Source organism: Eschrichtius robustus, chromosome 1 (assembly GCF_028021215.1).
Source record: "Eschrichtius robustus isolate mEscRob2 chromosome 1, mEscRob2.pri, whole genome shotgun sequence".
Taxonomy (NCBI): domain Eukaryota; kingdom Metazoa; phylum Chordata; class Mammalia; order Artiodactyla; family Eschrichtiidae; genus Eschrichtius; species Eschrichtius robustus.
In genome coordinates, this window is record NC_090824.1 from 63,528,208 (window position 1) to 63,552,767 (window position 24,560).

Consider the following 24,560-nt stretch of genomic DNA (forward strand, 5'->3'; position numbering starts at 1 on the left):
GAAAAACATCTACAAGGTGAGTAACAAGTCTTATTTTGCCCAGATTTACTAAAGGTTCAACAGATGAATTAGAAAGGGTCAAGGCTAGTCCTGTCTAAATCTCACTATACTCTAAATTATGTTGGTTTATCATCTATTGAAGATTGCTTCTTTAAAAGGGAACCCTCCTACACTGTTGGTGGGAATATAAATTGGTGCAGCCACTATGGAAAACAGTATGGAGGTTCCTTAAAAAACTGAAAATAGAGTTACCATATGATCCAGCAATCCCATTCCTGGGCATACATCTGGAGAAAACTCTAAATTGAAAAGATACGTGCACCCCAATGTTCATAGAAGCACTATTTACAATAGCCAAGACATGGAAGCAACCTAGGTGTCCATTGACAGATGAATGGATAAAGAAGATGTGGTACATATATACAGTGGAATACTACTCAGCCACAAAAAAGAATGAAATAATGCCATTTGCAGCAACATGGATGAATCTAGAGATTATCATACTAAGTCAGACAAAGACAAATATCATATGATATCACTTATATGTGGAATCTAAAAAATGATACAAATGAACTTATGTACAAAGCAGAAACAGACTCAGAGCCATAGAAAACAAACTTATGTTACCAAAGGGGGACGGGGGATAAATTAGGAGTCTGGGATTTGCAAATACAAGCTACTATATATAAAATAGATATACAATAAGGTCCTACTGTACAGCCCAGGGAACTATATTGAATATCTTGTGATAACTTACAATGGAAAAGAATCTGAAAAAGATATATACATATATAACTGAATCACTTTGCTGTATACCAGAAACTAACACAACATCGTAAATCAACTATACTTCAATTTAAAAAAAAAAAGATTGTTTCTCTAAAAATGCAGACACTAAAATGTAAATAGATAGCTAGTGGGAAGCAACCACATAGCACAGGGAGATCAGCTCGGTGCTTTGTGACCACCTAGAGGGGTGGGGTAGGGAGGGTGGGGAGGGAGACGCAAGAGGGAGGAGATATGGGGATATATGTATGCGTATAGCTGATCACTTTGTTATAAAGCAGAAACTAACACACCATTGTAAAGCAATTATACTCCAATAAAGATGTTTAAAAAAAATGCAGACACTATAAATTCAAGAACTAAAACTATAGAACTTCAGAAGAAAAGATAGGCATAAGTCTTCATGATCCTGGATTAGGCAATGATTGATTGATTGATGCATGCACGCTGCACAGTGTGGCATGTGGGATCTTAGTTTCCCAACCAGGGACTGAACCCGAGCCCCCTGCGTGGAAGCACAGAGTCTTAACCACTGGACCACCAGGGAAGTCCCAGGCAATGATTTCTTTAGATAGGACACCAACAACAGGCAAAAAAAAAAAAAGACAAATTGGACTTCATCAAAATTAAAAACTTTTGTGCTTCAAAGGATACCATCAAGAGACTGGAAAGACAATCCAAATGGGAGAAAATATTTGCAAATCATATATCTGATAAAGCCCTAGTATTCAGAATACATGAAAAAATTACAACTCAATAAAAAGACAAGTAACACTATTATAAAATAAGCAAAGGATTTTAATAGACATTTCTCCAAAGAAGATATATAAATGGCCAAAAAGCACATGAAAAATGCTCAACATCATACACCATTAGGAAATGCAAATCAAAACTACAATGAGGTACCATTTCATACCTATTAGGATAGCTATAATAAAAAAGACTGGTAATAACAAGTGTTGGTAAGGACGTGGAGAAATTGGAATCTTATATACTGCTGGTGGAAATGTAAAATGGTGCAGCTGCTTTGGAAGTTCGGCAGTTCCTTAAAAGGTTAAACAGAGAGCTACCATATGACCTGGAAATTCCACTGCTTAGGTATATACCCAAGAGAACTGAAAACATGCCCACACAAAACATGTACATGAAGTGTTCACAGTAGCATTATTCTTAATAGCCAAAAGTGGAAATAATCTAAATCTCCACAAACTAATGAAGAGATAAATAAAATGTGGCATATCCATACAAGGGAACATTATTCAGCAATAAAAAGTGATGAAGGGGCTTCCCTGGTCGCGCAGTGGTTGAGAATCTGCCTGCCAATGCAGGGGACACAGGTTCGAGTCCCGGTCTGGGAAGATCCCACATGCCGCGGAGCAACTAGGCCCATGAGCCACAACTACTGAGCCTGCGCGTCTGGAACCTGTGCTCCGCAACAAGAGAGGCTGCGATAATGAGAGGCCCGCGCACCGCGATGAAGAGTGGCCCCCACTTGCCGCAACTAGATAAAGCCCTCACACAGAAATGAAGACCCAACACAGCCATAAATAAATAAATAAATAAATAAATAAATTTAAAAGTTAAAAAAAAAAAAAAAAAGTAATGAAGTACTGGGACTTCCCTGGTGGTCCAGTGGTTAGGAATCCACCTTCCAATGCAGGGGATGCGGGTTAGATCCCTGGCCGGGGAACTAAGATCCCACATGCTGTGGGGCAACTAAGCCCATGCGCTCTAGAGCTCGCGTGCTACAGCTAGAGAGAAGCCCGTGTGCCGCAACGAAGATCCTGTGTGTCGCAACTAAGACCAACACAGCCAAATAAATAAATAAATAAATAAATAAATAAATAAATAAATATTTTTAAAAACGTAATGAAGCACTGATTCATGCTACAATATGGATGCAATTTGGAAGCATGCTAAGTAAAATATGAAATGTCTAGAATAGGCAAATCCATGAAGACAGAAAATAGATTAGTGGTTACCAAGGGTAAGGGGAGAAAGGAATTGAGAGTTAACACTAAAGGGTATGGGGTTACTTTGAGGGGAATGAAAAATATTCTGGAATTTGATAGCAATAATGATTGCAAAACTCTGTAAATATAGAGCTGTCCCTTAGTATCCAGTGGGGATTGGTTCCAGAACCCCTGGTAGATACCAAAAGCCATGGATGCTCAAGTCCCTTCTATAAAAATGGCATAGTTGGCCCTCCATATCTGAAGATGCAGAACCAGCAGATTCAGAGGGCTCACTGTACCAAAACTCACTGAACTGTACACTTTAAAAGGATGAATATTATGGCTTATGAATTATACCTCAATGTAGGTACTAAAGAAATGAGACATTACTTGATCAAAACCCTAAACTGTGCCAAAAGTGAAATCTAGTCGGGGACTTTACAATCTCCAGTTCCATTCAGTATATCCTATAATGGTATTAAGACACCAGAAACTACAAGATGAACCATGGATTTAGTAATAACTTTTAAGCAAAAAACAAAGAAAGTTTTCTTCTTCAGTAACAAACAAAATTATATATTAATCATAGTTCCATGCTGTATTTTTTTTTTCAGAATCACAAGTAACATTTAAATAGGAATCTTCATATCTGAGTTAAAGGCTCTTCTGAATTACTTTTGGCCATAGCAGCTCTATGACATGTAACATACATACTACTCTCCTGAGAACCTGTGTTCTTCACCTTTACTTTTGTATCAATTTTAAGACCAACAGCAAAAACAGAGTGAAGAATACTGGGGCTTTACCTGCATTTCATATTTGATTATTGCTTTTTCTTTCAATGAATTATGCCATTCTGCAAAAATCAGTTCTAACAACCTCTCCTTGCTTTAAAATTCTGTACGTTACTCTGAGAAATGTGTCAATTACCACCACCTTTTACTGCATGGTTAGAAAACCCTCAGCAAATATTTAAAGTTAAGATTAAGGTTAAAATTAAACAGCATGTGGAGCTGCCAATACAACTAACTCAACTGAGGTCACAAGTGGATGAATAGACATAGCTGTGTACAGCTAAATTTGCACATTCCCAGGCAATGACAACCACCAGTAAGTCTCAGCTCTACATGGTGACTGGCAAGTTTCTACTGACATCAATTATAAACATAATCTGACTTCAAAAAAATTAAAATATAAAAAAGTGCATATGAAAATTGAGAAAATAAATTCACAACCAGAACTTATTTTTAGCTCCTTAAATCACTATCACCCCTAAACTGTAGACTCTGAGATCAAGATATGTGATCAAGGTGTTACTCCCTAAATAATGAATGTAAAAATGATCTTTTCTAATTTATGAACTTACAGAGAACAATGCTGGATACGTAATTGACCATTAATAGAAAAGGACCAAGAAGAATTTGTCACATATTATGTAGAGGGTTCATGGAAAAAACATAAATGACCTGTACATTATTCCACAGAAAAAACCCTGGAAACTTCTTCACACAAAGATGAAAAATTCTAGAACTAAGATTCCTAATCTTTCCTTTGTGCACACTTAAAGGCAACTGTATTAAGAGAGAGAAAATACTAGCAAACAGAATCCAACAGCACATTAAAAGGATCATACACCATGATCAAGTGGGGTTTATCCCAGGAATGCAAGGATTCTTCAATATATACGTAAATCAATCAATGTGATAAAACATATTAACAAATTGAAGGAGAAAAACCATATGATCATCTCAATAGATGCAGAAAAAGCTTTCGACAAAATTCAACACCATTTATGATAAAAACCCTCCAGAAAGTAGGCATAGAGGGAACTTACCTCAACATAATAAAGGCCATATATGACAAACCCACAGCTAGCATCGTTCTCAGTGGTGAAAATCTGAAACCATTTCCACTAAGATCAAAAACAAACAAGGTTGCCCACTCTCACCACTATTATTCAACATAGTTTTGGAAGTGTTAGCCACAGCAATCAGAGAAGAAAAAGAAATAAAAGGAATCCAAATTGGAAAAGAAGAAGTAAAGCTGTCACTGTTTGCAGATGACATGATACTATACATAGAGAATCCTAAAGATACTACCAGAAAACTACTAGAGCTAATCAATGAATTTGGTAAAGTAGCAGGTTACAAAATTAATGCACAGAAATCTCTTGCATTCCTATACACTAATGATGAAAAATCTGAAACAGAAATTAAGGAAACACTCCCATTTACCACTGCAACAAAAAGAATAAAATACCTAGGAATAAACCTACCTAAGGAGACAAAAGACCTGTATACAGAAAAGTATAAGACACCAATGAAAGAAATTAAAGACGATACAAACAGATGGAGAGACATACCATGTTCTTGGATTGGAAGAATCAACATTGTGAAAATGACTATACTACCCAAAGCAATCTACAGATTCAGTGCAATCCCTATCAAACTACCAATGGCATTTTTCACAGAACTAGAACAAAGAATTTCACAATTTGTATGGAAACACAGAAGACCCCAAATAGCCAAAGCAATCTTGAGAAAGAAAAACGGAGCTGGAGGAATCAGGCTCCCTGACTTCAGACTATACTGCAAAGCTACAGTAAACAAGACAGTATGGTACTGACACAAAAACAGAAATATAGATCAATGGAACAGGATGGAAAGCCCAGAGATAAACCCATGCACATATGGTCACCTTATCTATGATAAAGGAGGCAAGAATGCACAATGGAGAAAAGACAGCCTCTTCAATAAGTGGTGCTGGGAAAACTGGACAGCTGTATGTAAAAGAATGAAATTAGAACATTCCCTAACACCATACACAAAAATAAACTTAAAATGGATTAAAGACCTAAATGTAAGGCCAGACACTATAAAACTTAGAGGAAAACATAGGCAGAACACTCTATGACATAAATCACAGCATGATCCTTTTTGACCCACCTCCTAGAGAAATGGAAATAAAAACAAAAATAAACAAATGGGACCTAATGATACTTAAAAGCTTTTGCACAGCAAAGGAAACCATAAACAAGATGAAAAGACAACCCTCAGAATGGGAGAAAATATTTGCAAAGGAAGCAACTGACAAAGGATTAATCTCCAAAATATACAAGCAGCTCATGCAGCTCAATGTCAAAAAAACAAACAACCCAATCCAAAAATGGGCAGAAGATCTAAATAGACATTTCTCCAAAGAAGATATACAGATTGCCAACAAACATATGAAAGGATGCTCAACATCACTAATCATTAGAGAAATGCAAATCAAAACTACAATGAGGTATCACCTCACACCAGTCAGAATGGCCATCATCAAAAAGTCTGCCAACAATAAATGCTGGAGAGGGTGTGGAGAAAAGGGAACCCTCTTGCACTGTTGGTGGGAATGTAAATTGATACAGCCACTATGGAGAACAGTATGGAGGTTCCTTAAAAAACTAAAAATAGAACTACCATACGACCCAGCAATCTCACTACTGGGCATATACAACCCAGCAATCCCACTACTGGGCATATACTGAGAAAACCATAACTCATAAAGAGTCATGTACCAGTGTTCATTGCAGCACTATTTACAATAGCCAGGACATGGAAGCAACCGAAGTGTCCATCGACAGATGAATGGATAAAGAAGATGTGGCACATATATATAATGGAATATTACTCAGCCATAAAAAGAAACGAAACTGAGTTATTTGTAGTGAGATGGATGGACCTAGAGTCTGTCATAAAGAGTGAAGTCAGAAAGAGAAAAACAAATACCGTATGCTAACACATATATATGGAATCTAAAAAAGGAAAAAAAAATGGTTCTGAAGAACCTAGGGGCAGGACAGGAATAAAGACACAGACATAGAGAATGGACTTGAGGACATGCGGAGGGGGAAGGGTTAGCTGGGACAAAGTGAGAGAGTGGCATGGACATATATACAGTACCAAATGTAAAATAGATAGCTAGTGGGAAGCAGCCACATAGCAGAGGGAGATCAGCTCGGTGCTTTGTGACCACCTAGATGGGTGGGATAGGGAGGGTGGGAGGGAGACGCGAGAGGGAAGGGATATGGGGATATATGTATATGTATAGCTGATTCACTTTGTGATACAGCAGAAACTAACACACCATTGTAAAGCAATTATACTTCAATAGAGATGTTAGAAAAAAAGAGAGAGAGAGAGAGAGACAGAAAGAGGACAAATAAGAAGGTCAAGAATATTTCCTTTCTGGGTTATTTTATTAAACTTTGTTTACAAATTTTAAAAATGTTTGATCTAAGAAGTCTGGGTTAAAACTGTCCAGCGCTTTTCACGTAGCAGATTCATGGCACAAATGCAACTAAATAGTTGAAGCAATCATGTAATAAGCAACTTTGAAGAAATGTGTTCTATTTGGGCACTTTTATACACTGTTGGTGGGCGTATAAATTGCTACAATCATTTTGGAAAGCAATTTGGCAATATGTAGTGAGACCTTTAAAAATATCCTTACCCTTTGACTCAAGAGTTCTATTTCTGGGAATCTATTCACAGGAAATCATCTGAAACGTGCACAGAGATCTTCTTCCCAGCATTATTTACCATGGTGAAAAATGTGAAACAATCTAATATGCCCACCAACAGGGAAATGATTAAAAAATTGTGGTAATCCATAAGATACAGTTATTTTAGAATATTTACCAAGCATGCCTTTTTACTTTTCCTGATGGTGATTTTATTTTTAATTTTAAAGTAATATATACTCATTGTAAAGAAAATTTTAAAAACATAAATGAAAAACTAAAATCCTCTTATTGTCTTATACTCTATCCCCAACTCCTAAAGTTAACTATTGTTAAGTTTTTATGTGTAATTTCTAGAAATTTTCTAGTCATATACAAACTTACCTAACAAACATTTATATATGGGTAATCCTTCGGTTTGCTTTTAACACAAGTGGGGCCATATTCAGTTTGTTGCTCTTCAACTTTTTTCTTACACTTACTTTGGGTATCGTCCCACATCAGTACGTACAGATCTCCCTCATTCATTTAAAATAGATGTTTCAACATATATCAGGTCCTAAGTTGACAGATATTTAGGTTGATTACACTTTTCTGCTTAGAAACAATGCTATAACTGAGATATTTGGACACATAACTTTATATAGTAGTGTGAATATATTTGTTTCTAAGAGTAGAATTTCAACATTTTAGGCATCCAAAGTTATTGCCAAATCACCCACCAAAAAAACATTGTACTGATACCCTCTTCTCTACCTCTCCAAACCATTCAAAATACTGGATACTACCAACTTTTAAATCTCTGCCAGTCTGGAAGATAAACATTTTAATTTGCATAACTAGAATTATGAATAGGGTTAAGCCATTTTTCTACTGCATGGTTCATCTTTTTCTTGTAGACTTATAAGCGACCTTGGTACAGTCACAAAATTAGCCCTTTGTCACATGTGTTGTAAACAATTTTTTTCAGTTTGTTTTTATTTTTAAACAATGTTAATAGTATCTTTTACTATCTAGCAAATTTCTCTATTCCTCCTATTAGGGTTCCTGAATTTTATATATGCTTCAAAGGTCCTTCCATCTCAAATATTTTTTAAAAGTACATGATTTCTCCTATTCTTTTTACAATTTCATTTTTACTGAGAGCTTTCAACAACTGTAAATTAAAATATAGATATATAATTATTTACACAGTTGGAGCCCAATTAGGTAAAAAAAAAAAAAAAACAACAGAAAAATACGGCAAGGAAATAAAACATTGACAGTGATTATTGTTGAATGTTAGGATTATGTATGATTTTCTTTTCTGTAACTTCCAAATTTTCTACAACGAACAGGCCTTACTTTTATAATCGTAAGAAAATAACATTTCTTAAAATCAAATTTTAAATTTTTCTTAAGTTTTTGATGGTACTGGCTTCAATTCTCAATCAAGTATTGTTTGAGTACCTCACCTAGAGTCTAACACTAATACTAAATCTAATACTAAGGCAGAGATTTGTATTTTCTTTTAGCTCCATTGACATGGATGACACAACAGGAGAAAATCTTAGACTGCCAAACAGGGGTTAGCTGAAAGCAAGATTACGGTTCCATTTGGGAAGTTACTTTGAATAGTAATCACAATAATAGTTACACCTATTAGGTACTTAGTATGTGCCAAGTATTCTTCACTACATCTTTAAGAGATGGGTACTATTATTATGCCTATTTTACAGATTGGGAAACTAAGGCACAGATAGGTTAAATAACTTGCTCAAACTATGAAAGCAATTAAAAGTGGTAGATTGAATATAAAAAGTCTGGTTCCAGAATGCCTGTTCTTAATTTCTAAACTAAAATGCTACTTTAAAGCTATTTAAAATGCTATTAAATGCTATTCAGGTGGTGTCTCTGAGTCTCCAAGCTGAGATTTCCCAAATATAATGCCAATGCACTACCACACATAACAGTGCTCTGAAAAGCTGGGTAATAACAATTACTTGTCACATAAACTATGGCTTACATTAAATTATTTTAAGAGTAAAAGCTAAAAGTAGTGGCAGATGCCTATGATTTCCCTGGCCCATCATTTGTTCTCTGCCTCTCTGCCAAAATCTGCTAAAATCTTTAAAAACGTGCACATTTTTCTCCCACAATGCTGGGGGATGTGTTTACTACATCATCTTCAACATGGTACCTGCATAATTTATTCCCATTTGGGCTATATATTTCTGGCAAGCCAATTTTTAGTGCTTTGTGTGAAGCTGAAAGTCAAATAGAAGGTAAACAAATAGGAAACTTCTCATTCTCACAGTTTAGATGGGAATGAACCCTTCTGATTCTGAGCTGTACCATGCATTAGTGATAATAATTTCATGCTTCCTATTCTGGCTTTGCTTTTGTCAATGTTACTGCTTCAAAGGGCCCTTCAGGTACCTAAGAGATAGAAATATTTTCAACTTACTTTTGTGTTTTTTAAAAATAAAGGAGTAAAAAGTACATACTTGACCATAAAAATGTAGGCACAAACGTAAAGGAAAGGCATACAAAAAATTTTCTATAAATCTACCTTGTCCTTTGTTAGCACCTGTAAACTTTTTTGAGTATAAATGGTCAAATTGGACTAGTAGCATCTCTGAGAAAAAGCTTTTAAGTTGGCAGTAATTTTTAAGAAATAATAGTTTAACTACAGATGAACGGCCATAGATTGCCAGCAATAAGAGCCACAAGTCTGAAACCCAGGAACTCTCTACAATCAACTTTTGATGTTATGACTGCTTTCTAAGGATTTACTGTACAAAATTGACCTTAATTTTCTAATTTTCTAATCTGTAAAAATGGGGATTAAAATAATTGCTCACTAGTGCTATAAAAAATCATGATATTCCTATTAGAAACTACTACTAGGACACTTAGAAATTGACAGAACAAACAATTACCTTACAAAAAAAAGAACTGCTTAGGTTAATTTATGAACATAGTATGTTTGGAAAAACACAAATGTGAGTTATGATTAATATCTCTTAATCGTATATGTTGATAAATTTCAAATGGAGGGATGTGATCCACAGGGACAAGATAGAGGAACCCCAAAGAGTAGAGACCTAGGAGAAGGTTAGCTAAAGGTTACACAAAAAGGGCTGAACTGGCCCTTTATTACATAGACTTTTTAATCTCTCACTCTTGCCCTGCCTGTAAGAGCCACTTACTTGCCAGAGATGAAAACACTGAATCTTAGATGACTGGTTGGTCACTTTTGGGAACTTATTTTTAGAGGAAGGTAAAATGGGAAACTAAGAGACCCAAGGAAGATCAAAAATGGGTACAATAAATATTTCTAGAGATTTGGAATAACAAAATAAAACTTGTACTTACAACTTGAGATTCACGAGCTTTAGGAAACATTTTGGCAACATTGAGCCCATCAATGACAATATCAAAAGGAGGATGGTATTTTACAAAGTTCTGAAATCTCTTAAGTTCCTAAAAAAGAAAAGTCAGATAAAATATTAATAAGAACCTAGTAAGGTCTTTATCATAAACACACTGCTATGACTTTCATTATTGTTCTGGTAAGTCAAAATATTCATCCCTTAAAAATACACACACACACACGCACACACATATACACACACACACACACACACACAGAGATGCTTTCAAAATGAAATCTGAAACGACCAGCCTAATAGATGCAACTGCATGTAATTATCTGATACATCTTATAATCTCGCTTTACACTTCACAAAGTACTTCACGTGGTATTTCATTTGATCTGTAACCAGTTATCTAGTGTGCTACACTGACACACATGGTAGTCAGATGAGGATAAAATGTCAAAATCTCTATGCCCTGTTCTATAAGCCAAGGAGATGCGAATCTCTGATATGCCAGTCTATCAGTGCAGCCATGTTGAAAAAACAAGACTCTATAACTTGTACTCCTCTCTTGTCATCAAGAGGATTTGGTTACTTATGGCTATTTTGAAGAGTTGAAAATTCATTCATTCATTCAACAAACATTTGTTGAAAGCCTCATTCTATTGAAAATGGGCACTGTTGTTCATGGTGTCCGTAAATTGTTAATGTGGCTACATTGAGAACACAGGTTTTGCTTCCATCACTGTAATTTTATTGCAGTGGTGACAATGAAACATGTAACATATTTTTTGCTAGGCTCATAAGTAAAAATTGGATATAACAAGGCTTTTCAACATTAGAAAAGATGAAGGAATAAATAGCAATGTACTTGCTATATTTAACTTCTGGGGAAAAAAAATTTGTTGAGCACCTACTGTATGCCCAGCAGTTACCAAAGAGACAAAACCCCAACTAATGGAGCTTGCATTTTAATGGGAGGAGACACAAAATAAACAAGTTAATATATTAAATGTCAAATGTGATGAGTGCTATGGATGGAAGAAAAGGAGGAGAGGGAGTTCCACTCCTGGCAATGACGGAGTAGTCCATAACGGATTACCAGATAATATAATATTTTCTATATAAAGAAATAACTATTTGAAGGTACTAGAGAATGACCAAAAGCAAGCAGAAATTGGAGGGCACACAACATTTGAAAGAAGGTTTGATGGTTTTAAAACATGTCTGAAAATTCTTTGACACTCCTCCCCCCTCAAAACGTAGAGTCTAACTCCCTTCACTTGAATAGAGGCTTTTCTTTGTGACTGCCTCAATGAATGAGTGTGGCAGAAGTGACACTATGTGGCTTCCAAGACTGGGTATTAAAAGGCAATACAGCTTCCATCTGGCTCTCCCTCTTAGGATGCCTGCTCTCTGAACCCAACCATCATTAAAAACCCAGGCAGAGGTCATGGGTCATGTACAGGTGTTCTACCTGACAGTCGAACTGAGTCCCAGCCAAAAGCCAACATCAACCATCAGATCTACGAGAGTGAGGGAGATTTCAAGATGACCTTAGCCTTCATTTGATTACAACAGTTGAAGGACCAAGCAAAAATCACACAACTCAGTTTAGTCAAACCCTAGAACCATGAGATGATATAATCATAATAATAATAATAGGTGACTGTTTCTGTTTAATGCCACTACATTTGGGGTGGTTTGTTATCTATTTACGGATAACCAGATAATAAGTGAACTGCAGCAGGAGAAATTTGCCTGTATGTGGCTTTTTGCCAGAGGTCACTCTCTAGTCAGCATGGTTGGCAGGGGCAGCTGGAAATCAAGCAGAAAGCCACAGACTGACTGGTTTGAGAAATCAGAAGAGTTTGAGGCTGCCAGAGAGGCTGGGAAGTTACAGAAAGAATGCTAGAAAAGAGGGAACTGCAAAAATCTGTGTATAAATCTGCCCAAATCCTTGGCTAACTCTTGATCTGTACATGCGTGGAGGAGACTCCAAGGAGCCCAGCAAAAAAAACAACAGATGAAAGACTTAAAAGACCCGAACAAAGATTTCAATTATTATCCACTGCAAGAGTGGCAGAGTCTGGAGTCTAAGTCTAACCAAGTTTACCAGTCTGGTAAAGCAGAAAATCAATAACCTCCAGAGGAAGATAATGGAATCCAGAGCCTTTGCAACATGCCCCTCACAATGTCCAACATACAACTTAAAAAGTAATAAACATGAGAGGAAATAGGAAAATGTGACCCACAGTCAAGAGAAAAGAAAGTCAACAGAAATCAATCCAGGTCCAGATGCTGGAGTTAGCAGGCAAGAAATTTAAAGTAGCTACTATAAATAGATTTAAGAATTTAAAGGAAAATATAGTTATAATGAATGGAAAGAAAGGAAAAAACCGAAAATGGAAACTATAAAAATGAACATTCTAGAGCCAAAAAGCACACATGTGGAATAAAATATTCACAGGGTGGACATTACAGCAGATTAGGGATGGGAGAAGTAAGAGTCAGTGAACACAAATGACGGAGCGACAGAAATTATGCAACTGAAGGAAAAAAGATCGAAAGAAAAAGATAAATAAAGCCTTAGTAACCTGTAGAACAATACCAAACAGACCAACATATGTGTCATTGGAGTCTAAAAGTCTAAAAAGTCTAAATGTGTCATGGAGAGGAAAGGAGAAAATAGAAAAGGGAATCTGAATAATGGCCAAAATTTGATGAAAAATATAACTTATCTAAGAAGCAGAGCAAACTCAAAGCAGGATAAATACAAAGAAAATACAAAGCAGGATAAATCAAAGATAAATCAAACATGCAGGTGTGATATATATGACAACAATAGCACAAAAACCAGGAAGTGTTTGGTAAATGGAATTCTACTGCTACAAGGTTCCTACATTTTATGTGAAATGGTATAACCTAAACTCTAAGTGGACTAGGTTGAAGATTCATATTATAATCCCAACTCATATATTTAAAAATAATACAGAAAAGGCACAGATAAAAAGCCAACAGAAGAATTCAATGAAATATTTTTAAAAATTTGATTAACCCACGGGCTTCCCTGGTGGCACAGTGGTTGGGAGTCTGCCTGCCAATGCAGGGGACACGGGTTCGAGCCCTGGTCTGGGAAGATCCCACATGCCGCGGAGCAACTGGGCCCGTAAGCCACAACTACTGAGCCTGTGCGTCTGGAACCTGTGCTCCGCAGCAAGAGAAGCCGCGACAGTGAGAGGCCCGCGCACCGCGATGAAGAGTGGCCCCCGCTCGCCGCAACTAGAGAAAGCCCTCGAACAGAAACGAAGACCCAACACAGCCAAAAATAATAAATTAATTAATTAATTGAAAAAAAATTCGATTAACCCAAAAGAACATGAAAGTAGGAACAGAGGAACCAAACAAAATTTTTTTGGATAAACATAAAACAATAGCAAAATAAAATATTTAAGTTCAACCCTATCAAAAATGCTGTTTAAAAAAAAAAAAACAAAGAAAACAAAAAAAATGCTGTTTATAAGAGACATACTTTGTTTTTTCTTCCAATTTTATTGCGATATAATTGACATACAGCCCTGTATAAGTTTAAGGCGTACAGCATAATGATTTGACTTACATACATTATGAAATGATTACCACAATAACTTTAATGAACATTCATCACCTTAATATACACAAAATGTTTTAAAAAAGAAAAAAATAATTTTCTCTTGTGACAAGAACTCTTAGGGTTTACTCTCTTAACAACTCTTAAATTTGACACACAGCAGGGTTAATTATATTTATCAGGTTATACATCATATCTCTAGTACTTATTTATCTAAATAACTGGAAATTTGTGCCTTTGGACTAACGTCATCCAATTTGCCCTTCCTCCACCTCCTGCCTCTGATAACCACAAATCTGATCTCTTTTTCTGTGAATTTGTTTGCTTGTTTGTTTTTGAAGTACAGCTGACCTACAACTGTATGTTAGTTCTTCATGCACAACATAGCGATTTGATATTTCTATATGTTTCAAAATTATCACCACGATAAGTCTAGTTACTATCTGCCACCATAGAAAGATGTTACAATATTATTGACTACATTCCCCACACTGTACTTTTAATACCTGTGACTCATTTATTTTGTAACTGGGAAGTCTGTACCTCTTAAATCTCCCTCAACCTATTCCTCTCAGCCCCCGCACTCATCCCCTCTAGCAACCACCTGTTTGTTCTCTGTATCTATGACTCTGTTTCTATTTTGTTATGTTTGTTCATTTGTTTTGTTTGTTAGATTCCATATAAAAGTAAAATCATAGAGTACTTGTCTTTCTGTCTGACTTATGTCACTTAGCATAATACCCTTTAGGTACATCCATGCTGTTGCAAATGAAAAAATTTCATTCTTTTTTATGACTAATATTCTGTTGTGATATATACATATATATATACACATGCATGCCACATCTTCTTTATCTATTCATCTGTTGATGGGCACTTAGGTTGCTTCCATGTCTTGGCAATTGTAAAATGCTGCTGTGAACACTGGTGTGCATATATCATTTCAAATTAGTGTTTTCATTTTCTTTGGATAAATACCCAGGAGTGGAAATGCCGCATCATATGGTAGTTCTAGTTTTAGTTTTTGAGGAACTTCCACACTGTCTTCTATAGTGGCTGCACCAATTCACATTCCCACAAACAGTGTAGAAGGGTTCACTTTTCTCCACATACTCACTAGCTCTTGTTATTTGTTATCTTTTCGATAATAACCATTCCAGCAGGTGCGAGGTGATATCTCATTGTGGTTTTTGTTTTCAATTCTCTGGTGATAGTGACATTGAGCATCTTTTCATGTGCCTGTTGGACATCTGTATGTCTTCTTTGGCAAAACGTCTATTCAGGTCCTCTGCCCACTTTTTAATTGGGTTGTTTGTTTTTTTAATGTTAAGGTGTATGAGTTCTTTGTATATTTTGGATATTAACCCCTTATCTGATATATCGTTTGCAAATATCTTCTCTCATTCAGTAGGCAGCATTTTCATTAAGTCATCAGTTTCCTTTGCTGTGCAAAAGCCTTTTAGTTTGATGGAGTCCCATTTGTTTAAAATATTTGAATTCAACCCTATCAAAAATGCTGTTTATAAGAGATGTACTTTAAATATAAAGATATGGATAAGCTGAAAGTGAAAAGTAGGAAGAAAATACATATCATGCATCAGTATGCTTAAGAAAGTCGGAGTGGCAACACTAATTTTAGACAAAATAGATTTTAAGAAAACGAGTATTACAAAAAATAAAAAGGTACACTTTGTAATGACAACAAAATCAATATATGGGGAAATCATATTCATAAATAAGAACAGAGCTTCGAAATACATGAAGCAAAACTTGACAGAAGTGAAAGGAGGAACATAAATGTCTATAATCATAGATGGCAATTTCAACACTTTTCTCTCCATAACTGACAGAACAAGTAGATAAAAATCAGCAAGGATAGAGAAGACCTAAACTACTATTAACCACTTTGACTTGATTGATATCTAAAGGACAATATATCCAACAATGGCAGAATATTTCTTCCTTTTAAGTACACGTGGAACACCAAGACAAACCACAGCTCTAGGCCATAAAATGAGTCTCAATACATTTAGAAATATTAAAATCTGAAAGAGTATGTTTGCTGATTACTCTAACATACACACACACACACACAAAAGTGAACCCTTGTACACTGTTGGTGGGAATGCAAATTGGTGCAATGACTACAGAAAGCCAACAGCAGTAAGATATCTAGAAAAGTTCCAAGTATTTCTGAATAATACTTCTAAATAACTTATGGGTTAAAAGAAAATTACACAGGAAATTAGAAAATATTTTGAATTAAGTGACAGTAAAATATTAAATATCAAAATTCATGCCTGCATTAGAGCAATACTTAGCTTTAAATGATTACATGAAAAGAAGAAAGGTCTAAAATCACTGATCCAAGTTTTCACTTTAAGCTAGAAAAAGAAGAGCAAATCAATTTCAAGAAAGTAATAATAATAATAAAGAGTCGAATCAGAGAAACAGAAAAGTAAGAAAACTAACAAGGGAAAATGTTGGAGAAAAAAATGAACCCCCATCTCTATCTCACATCACACTCAAAAATTATTTTGTTATAGATCATAAGTCTAAACCCAAAAGCCAAAACTATGAAATCTAAACCTAAGAGCCAAACCTAGAAGAAAAGGAATTCTGCATAACATCAGGATAGACAAAAATTTCTTGGGCAACACAGTCCTCACCAATATTCACACAGTGTGCCTCCTGATACGATGCCTCTGACAAGGATACAACAGCATTTTTGTGATATTCTTGCCAAAAATGCATAGTCTGAATCTAATCATAAGGAAATATCAGGTGAACCCAAACGGAGAGACATTCTACAAAACACTAGGTCTATAGTTTTCAAAAAAAAATCAAGGTCCAAGAAAGACAAAGAAAACTGGGATTTTTGTTGCAGATGAAAAGAGACCAAAGAAACATGACAACTAAACCCAATGTGTAATCCTGGATTGGATCTGGGGGAAGGAGAAACTTACAAAGGACATTATTGTGACAAGTGACAATTGTGACTGAGTATCAACTGCGGATTAGATAATATCATTGTATCAAAATTACAAAGAGGAAGAACCCCCTTTAGGCCAATAAGCACATGATCAGACACTCAACATGATTAGTCATTAGGGAAATGCAAATTTAAAACCACTGAGAAATCATTATCCACCCACCAGAATGATTAAAATTTAAAAGACTGACCATAATAAGTATGTGGAGCAATTGGAACTTTTAAATATTGCTAATGGGATGCAAAATGCAACCACACTATGGAAAACAATTGGGCAGTTTCTTATAAGGTTAAGCACACATTTATCCTATATCTCAACAATTCCACCTTTAGGTATTGAAAGAAGAGAAATGAAAACATGCATCCACACAGAGACTTGTATGTGAATGTTAATAATGGCTTTATTTGTAATTGTCCCAAACTGGAAACAATTCAAGTGTCCATCAACTGGTGAATGAATGGAACAAAATGTGGTATATCCAGACAATGTTATACTATTCATCAATAAAAAGAAACTACTGATACACACAAACACATGAATGGATTTCAAAAGTATTATGCTAAATAAAAAAAACGGCAGACATAAAAGGCTAATACATACTGTATGATTTCATTTATATGAAATTTAAGGCAAAACTATATGAACGGAAAGCAGATTAATGGTTCCAGGAAGGAGGGAGAGGGAACTGACTGCAGTGAATACAAGGGAACTTTTGGGGGATGATATACTTGGTCCCATATCCTGATTATAGAGGTTATGACACAACTGCATGTATTTGTCAAAACTCACTGAATTGTACACTGGCAAATTTTATTATATGTAAACTATACCTTAATAAAGCTGATTAAAAAACAAAAGGAAGAAAATCCTAGTAGTAATAAATATTTCACCTTTAAGATAACCATTGGTCCATATGCATGCTTTCATATGTCACTTGACTTCTTTAGCTTTTCTATCCCTGCCAACTGCAGTTGTGCGGGACTATCCTCTTTCCCTTCTACTCAGCAGAACACTTTGTTTTAAAATTTCTCTGCTCAAATATATTTCCTATACAATGTTTAGAAAGTTCCAATTCATATCAAAACTAACTAAATATTAGTTGGAATGGGAATACTATTTTTTATAAATGGAAATAAAACTATCAAGGAAATTAAAACAGTTCACATACAACATGACCATTTCTTGTTTCAGTCTGAACGAACCAAGGAAAACGAGTGCATTAAATTTCTAAAATTCAGGTTTCACTAATAATTAACATTAAAAAGATTTCCCATTATACTTCCAACTTATCATCTTGGTGCTGCTCTTGGTACCCATTATATTCACTTCAGGAGTAATGACAAACTAAGGTATTTCAGTATTACTGGGAAAATGGACATCTGTAAAAATGAAGAGTTAAACTAAATAGATAACTTATAAAATCCCCTTCCAGTTCTGATATTCTATGTTAACCACTCTTGGAAATCCCTTAAAACCACAGAATGGAAGAGGGTATACTGGAGAAGTTTTGTTTCAAAGGTGAGTTTCAGGAACCTCTGTGCAATCACAGGATGTGTAAAATATAATCTCATCCAAAGATTATCCTCCCAATCCAGGTCTTCTAATAGACAAACAGAAAAATCCAAGAGGTTGGGTTGTTGTTTTTTTTTCCCCATTACTAAAGCTCTGCTTAGTAAATATGTTACTAGTCAGGGAGTAATACTTTTACTGCTTTGTAATACTTCCGGTGGGTCCCCAAGATGCTCACTTTCCGAACTAAACAAATTTATGTCATTGCACACAAAAGCCCTTGAATAGACCACGCTGAGAAGGCGTGAAAAAGAAAGAGTTGACCTACTGAGACAGCACACTAACTATGGCATAGGGCAATACAAATATGCAGGCTTAGCTGTTTTAATGGATGGTAAATTTAAGCAAAGAACAATTATTTCTTTCTAGGGCTACTGCCAGAGTTGTACTTGATTGCAGACTGGCTTATGATCTGGGGTATGAAAATCCACCAACCTTTTGATCATTTGTTTCTTGGCTATTAATAAAAGAAGTTCTAATTTAAAAAAAATAATTTTATGGAGACATAATTCATATACCACACACTTCACTAGTTTGAAATGTACAATTCACAGATTGTGCCACATCACCATCATCTAATTTTAGAATATTCTGTCCCTCCTAGAAAAACTCCAGGAATTCCCTGGAGGTTCAGTGGTTAGTACTCTCTGCGCTTTCACTGCCGAGGGCCCAGGTTTAACCCCTGGTTGGGGAGCTAAGATCCTGCAAGCCATGCAGCATTGACAGAAAAAAAGAAACAACTCTATTCTCATTAGCAGTCAATCCTCATTCCCCCACCTACCACACAGCAACCACTAATCAATCTACTTTGTTTCTATAGATTTACCTATTCTGGACATTTCAGATAAACTGAATTGTACAAATATGTAGTATTCTATGACTGACTTCTTTCATTCAGCATATTTTCTTTCTTTTTTAAAGAATATTTATTTATGTATTTATTTGGTTGCACTGGGTCTTAGTTGCAGCACGCAGGCTCCTTAGCTGTGGCATGAGAACTCTTATTTGTGGCATGCATGTGGGATCCAGTTCCCTGACCAGGGATCGAACCCGGGTCCCCTGCATTGGAAGCGTGGAGTCTTATCCACTGCGCCACCAGGGAAGTTCCCTCAGCATAATATTTTCAAGGTTTAACCATGTTTACCATGTATCAGTACTTCATTCTTTTTTATTGCCAAGTAATATTTCACTGTATGGATATACCATATTTATTTACTTATTCATTAATGGATGAACATTTGGGTTAATTCCACCTTGGGGCTATTATGAAAAATGCTGCTATGAACATTTGTGTACAAGTTCTGCATGGATGTGTGTTTTCATTTCTCTTGGGTATATATATCTAGGAATGAAACTGTCAAGTTACCAAATGTGATAATTCTGTTTAGCTCATTGAGGAACTGCCAGACTGTTTTCCAAAGTAGCCGCACCATTTTACATTCCCAACTGCAATGTATGAAGGTTCCAATTTCTCCACATCCTCAACCAAAACTTGTTATTGTATGTCTTTTTTATTATAGTCATGCTTGTGGGTGTGAAGAGGTATCTCCCTGCAGTTTTGATGTACATTTCCCTAATGACTAATGATGTTGAGCATCTTTTCATGTGCTCACTGGTCTAAAGGGAGTTCTTCATTTTCGTAACATACAGGTTTTATAAATTCAACATATATCTCCTTCAATAACTGTCACAACTTCAATCGTCTTAACTCATTTTATACTTTTAAGTTTAAATCTGAGAAGTTTAACTGCATAGGAATTATAAAAACTGTACAAAAGAAGTTGTAAACTCAGATGACTACAGGGACCAGGCAGGTGATATAAACAGGCAAAACAGGCCAAGTCTAAGAAAACATAAGAGCAGGCAAAACGATAATTAGCAAATACTCAGATCTCATTGTCCAAGATTCGACAGAAGGAGGTGACGGCTATGACCAAACTGGAGAATGCAGGTCCCTTATAAAGGAAACAGCCCAGTGCTCGGTCCAGATAATTGTTGCCACACACAAATAAAGACCCAGGGTTAGCAAAAATAAAGACCCAGGGTTAGCAGATTTGATTTTCAAAAGAAAATTTAAAAATCTGGCATTTTGAAACATGTGAAATAACTTTTTAAAAGAGTAAAACACAAAGACGCTCAAACAAAAATCTAATATGGGCTAGATCTCACCCTTAGGCCACAAATTCATAATACTTTCACTTGGTCAGTGAGTCAACAGATTTTCATTAAGTACCAAATGTATGTGCAAAATAATGTTCTTATTCCTAGGAACAGAAAAGTGAAAACATTTCCTGCCCTCAAGGAATTTATATTAGCCAAGGAAACAAGCAATACCAAGGTAACAAATACTTAATTTATGTAGAGAAAAGTGCCTTGAAGAAAAATTAAGCCAGGCAGGGTATTAGCATCACCTTCCCTAGTCCCTCTCTATTTTAGATTTGGTGAAGGCCTTTCTAATGAGGTGACTTTTGAACAAAGACCTGAATAAAGTGAGGGAGTAAACCATGCTCCCTCTGGGGGAAGTGCCCTCTAGGCAGAGGAAAGAACCATGAAGGCCCTTAAGAAACACCAAAGAGGGCTTCCCTGGTGGCGCAGTGGTTAAGAATCTGCCTGCCAATGCAGGGGACACAGGTTCAAGCCCTGAGCCGGGAAGATCCCACATGCCGCAGAGCAATTAAGCCTGTTGCGCCACAACTACTGAGCCTGCGCTCTAGAACCCACGAGCCACAACTACTGAGGCCCATGCTCCTAGAGCCTGTGCTCCGCAATAAGAGAAGCCACCGCAATGAGAAGCCCGCGCACCACAACGAAGAGTAGTCCCCGCTCACTGCAACTAGAAAAAGCCCGCGTGCAGCAACGAAGACCCAACACAGCCAAAAACAAATAAATTAATTTATTAAAAAAAAAAAAAAGAAACACCCAAGAGCTTGGCATGTTTGAGGATTAACAACTAGGCAATTTGGAAACTCAAAGAATAAGTATAAAGTCTTTATGTAATTATAGTTCGAGCTTAAATTTTAAAAAAAAAAACTCTTGCTTATTGCTACAACATGGAAAAGAGTAAATAAATGTAAAAACAATTCTAAAACAGCTAATCAAAAGTTTAAATTCTTTATCTTATCGGCTGGCAGTCCCCAGCCTTTCTGGCACCAGGGACTGGTTTCATGGAGGACAATTTTTCCACGGATGGGGTGTGGGGTGGGGAGGGATGGTTCAGGTGGTAATGGGAGTGATGGGGAGCAGCAGATGAAGCTTTGCTTGCTCACCCGCCGCTCACCTCCTGCTGCGCAGCCTAGTTCCTAACAGGGGTCCGTGGCCCAGGGGTTGCAGACCCCTGTCTTATCCAACCTCTTATTAGAAACAATGAAGTAGAACTGATATTTGTTGACTTGTGGTTGTCACCTAATCACAAATGAGTAGCAGAAAGATCCAAAGATGAATAGCAAGAAAGAGAAATAAAAGAATGGCCCTTACACACTACACTTGATACGTGAGATCTAGAATGGAGGTGACTCCAGCTCCTACCGTCAAAAAGCTGCCTTCATAACTATAAATAACTCTCACGACATACGTGGCAGTATTAACTTGACTCTTCTATTTATTATTTCTTCTACACTATGGATGAGAAAACAAACAGGTTAAGCAACTGATTTTTCTCAACAAATGATATGCAAAGAGACACTAACTTCTTTTTTAGCTTTCCACTTAGAAGAGCTTAAATTTTTTCAAATTTTGGGGATGATGATCTATATGTTTATGACAGTTTACTTCTATTCTTAGACTTTGATACAAATTTCACAAAAAATTAAAAACAGATCTCTCTCATTTATTTTGTTTAATTTCCTACTCTAGAATAGCAACTAGGGGGAACCAGGAGGACTACAATAACATATACTCAAAACTGTATTTCATAAAAGAAGCAGTGATCTTAACATGTCAATTATATCCAATGTACTGAAACATCAGATAATATTTTCCAAACATTAGAAGAAACGGAATATCAAAACAACTGGCTTTAGTCACAGTGGATATGGAAAAACAGGGGAATACCAGTTATTTTGGTTAGAAGCACTGTTCTAAACATGGGAACAACAGTAAAAAAATGCATCTTTGCATCAAATGGCCAAATTTCTTCATGTGCCTTCTTTAAACCATGCGATCCAAATAAATCCTCAATAGGAAGAACACTAGCATGACTGCCTTAACTTAGCCTGGGAAAAATGAAGTCACAGGTCTGGAAAATGTCACAGCAACTTCATAACTAACAATTTTAGAAAGTTTATACTCATTTAATAGCAAGTTATATTTTAGATTTTTTTTCATTCAGTAATTATAATTACTATCATGTAGAACCCTATTTAAAAATACTTATAATTTTATGTGAATTTTCGGATTCCAGTAAGATGAAAAAACAAACAAAAAACACTTCCTCCTAGGAATATCTAAAAAGGCTGGATAAAATATGACAAAAATACTTAATATTCGGTGAACTTTTAAGAAAGGAAGTGAAATAAATCTCTAATTGCCAGAGATGAAGCCAGATCTGAAAATCAGAATGGTAAGGATAAGAGTTGATGTTAATGTTGTCCAGGAAGAAAGCAAAAAACAGAAATGGGGCTTCCCTGGTGGCGCAGTGGTTGAGAATCTGCCTGTCACTGCAGGGGACATGGGTTCGAGCCCTGGTCTGGGAAGATCCCACATGCCGCGGAGCAACTAGGCCCGTGAGCCACAACTACTGAGCCTGTGCGTCTGGAGCCTGTGCTCCGCAACAAGAGAGGCCGCGATAGTGAGAGGCCCGCACGACGCGATGAAGAGTGGCCCCCGCTTGCCGCAACTAGAGAAAGCCCTTGCACAGAAACGAAGACCCAACACAGCCAAAAATAAATAAATTAAATAAATTAAATAAATAAATAAATAAAATTTTAAAAAATAAATAAAAATAAAAATAAATAAATAAATAAAATTTAAAATAAATAAATAAAATAAAATATTAAAAAAAAAAAAGAAAAACACATTTAAAAAAAAAAACAGAAATGGACTGGGTATCAGCAAACAGGGGTTTGGCTTTTGATACCCCCAGGGGAACTGGAGACCTATTAAACCTTGGGCCCAAATGAGGGGGGAAACTGGAAGTGAAATCCACAGTAAAAGAAGAACCTTTACAAATGAGCACATTGATGTCCAAACAAAATACACCAGCTTCTCTATCCCTACCAGGGGTCTAAGTAGGAAAAAAAAATCTCTTAAGAAATAGAAACTCCAGGAATTCCCTGGTGGTCCAGTGGTTAGGGCTCCATACTTCCACTGCAGGGGGCACAGGTTCGGTCCTCCATCGGGGAACTAAGATTTCGCATGCCGTGTGGCGCAGCCAAAAATATAATAATAATAATAATAAAAGAAAAGAAAGAAATAGAAACTCCAGGCTTGTATCTTAACTAAGTGTGAAGCACAAATTTAGTTAAACTATATGACACAAATCATCATGTTCCACTGAAAAATTACGTAAAAACTGGTTCTGGTCCAGTAATATCTCTTGGACATTTGGCACAAGCAAGCACAAAACTTCTCTGGAGAGATACTATCAACAATCCAGACAACAAAAGAGTTGTCATAGAAAAAGCAAGCCCCTCTAAAACCGACCTCACCAATTAAAACTTGTAAAACAGAGTAAATAATCCACCATGTGTGAGAGTCCTCTGACATAACAGAAGCGTTAGAGCCCAAAGAACTCAGGATAAAAGATAACAGAAAAATCTAAGAGAAAATATAAAATAAGTACATAAAAAT

General features: G+C 36.1%; 1 protein-coding gene and 1 non-coding gene across 4 annotated transcripts in view; one reads left to right on the plus strand and one right to left on the minus strand.

The window, feature by feature from the left end:
• Window positions 1-24,560, minus strand: part of PRORP (protein only RNase P catalytic subunit) — a 128,339-nt gene that overhangs the window by 60,152 nt on the left and 43,627 nt on the right. For all 3 annotated transcript variants that reach the window (XM_068546114.1, XM_068546123.1, XM_068546134.1), the window contains one exon: window positions 10,600-10,707. In XM_068546114.1, the coding sequence (XP_068402215.1) occupies window positions 10,600-10,707 (108 nt within the window). The remainder of the gene's footprint in view (window positions 1-10,599; window positions 10,708-24,560) is intronic.
• On the plus strand, window positions 11,255-11,389 carry LOC137752609 (small nucleolar RNA SNORA1). The gene has a single exon (XR_011071219.1). It is a non-coding gene; the product is annotated as a small nucleolar RNA SNORA1 (small nucleolar RNA).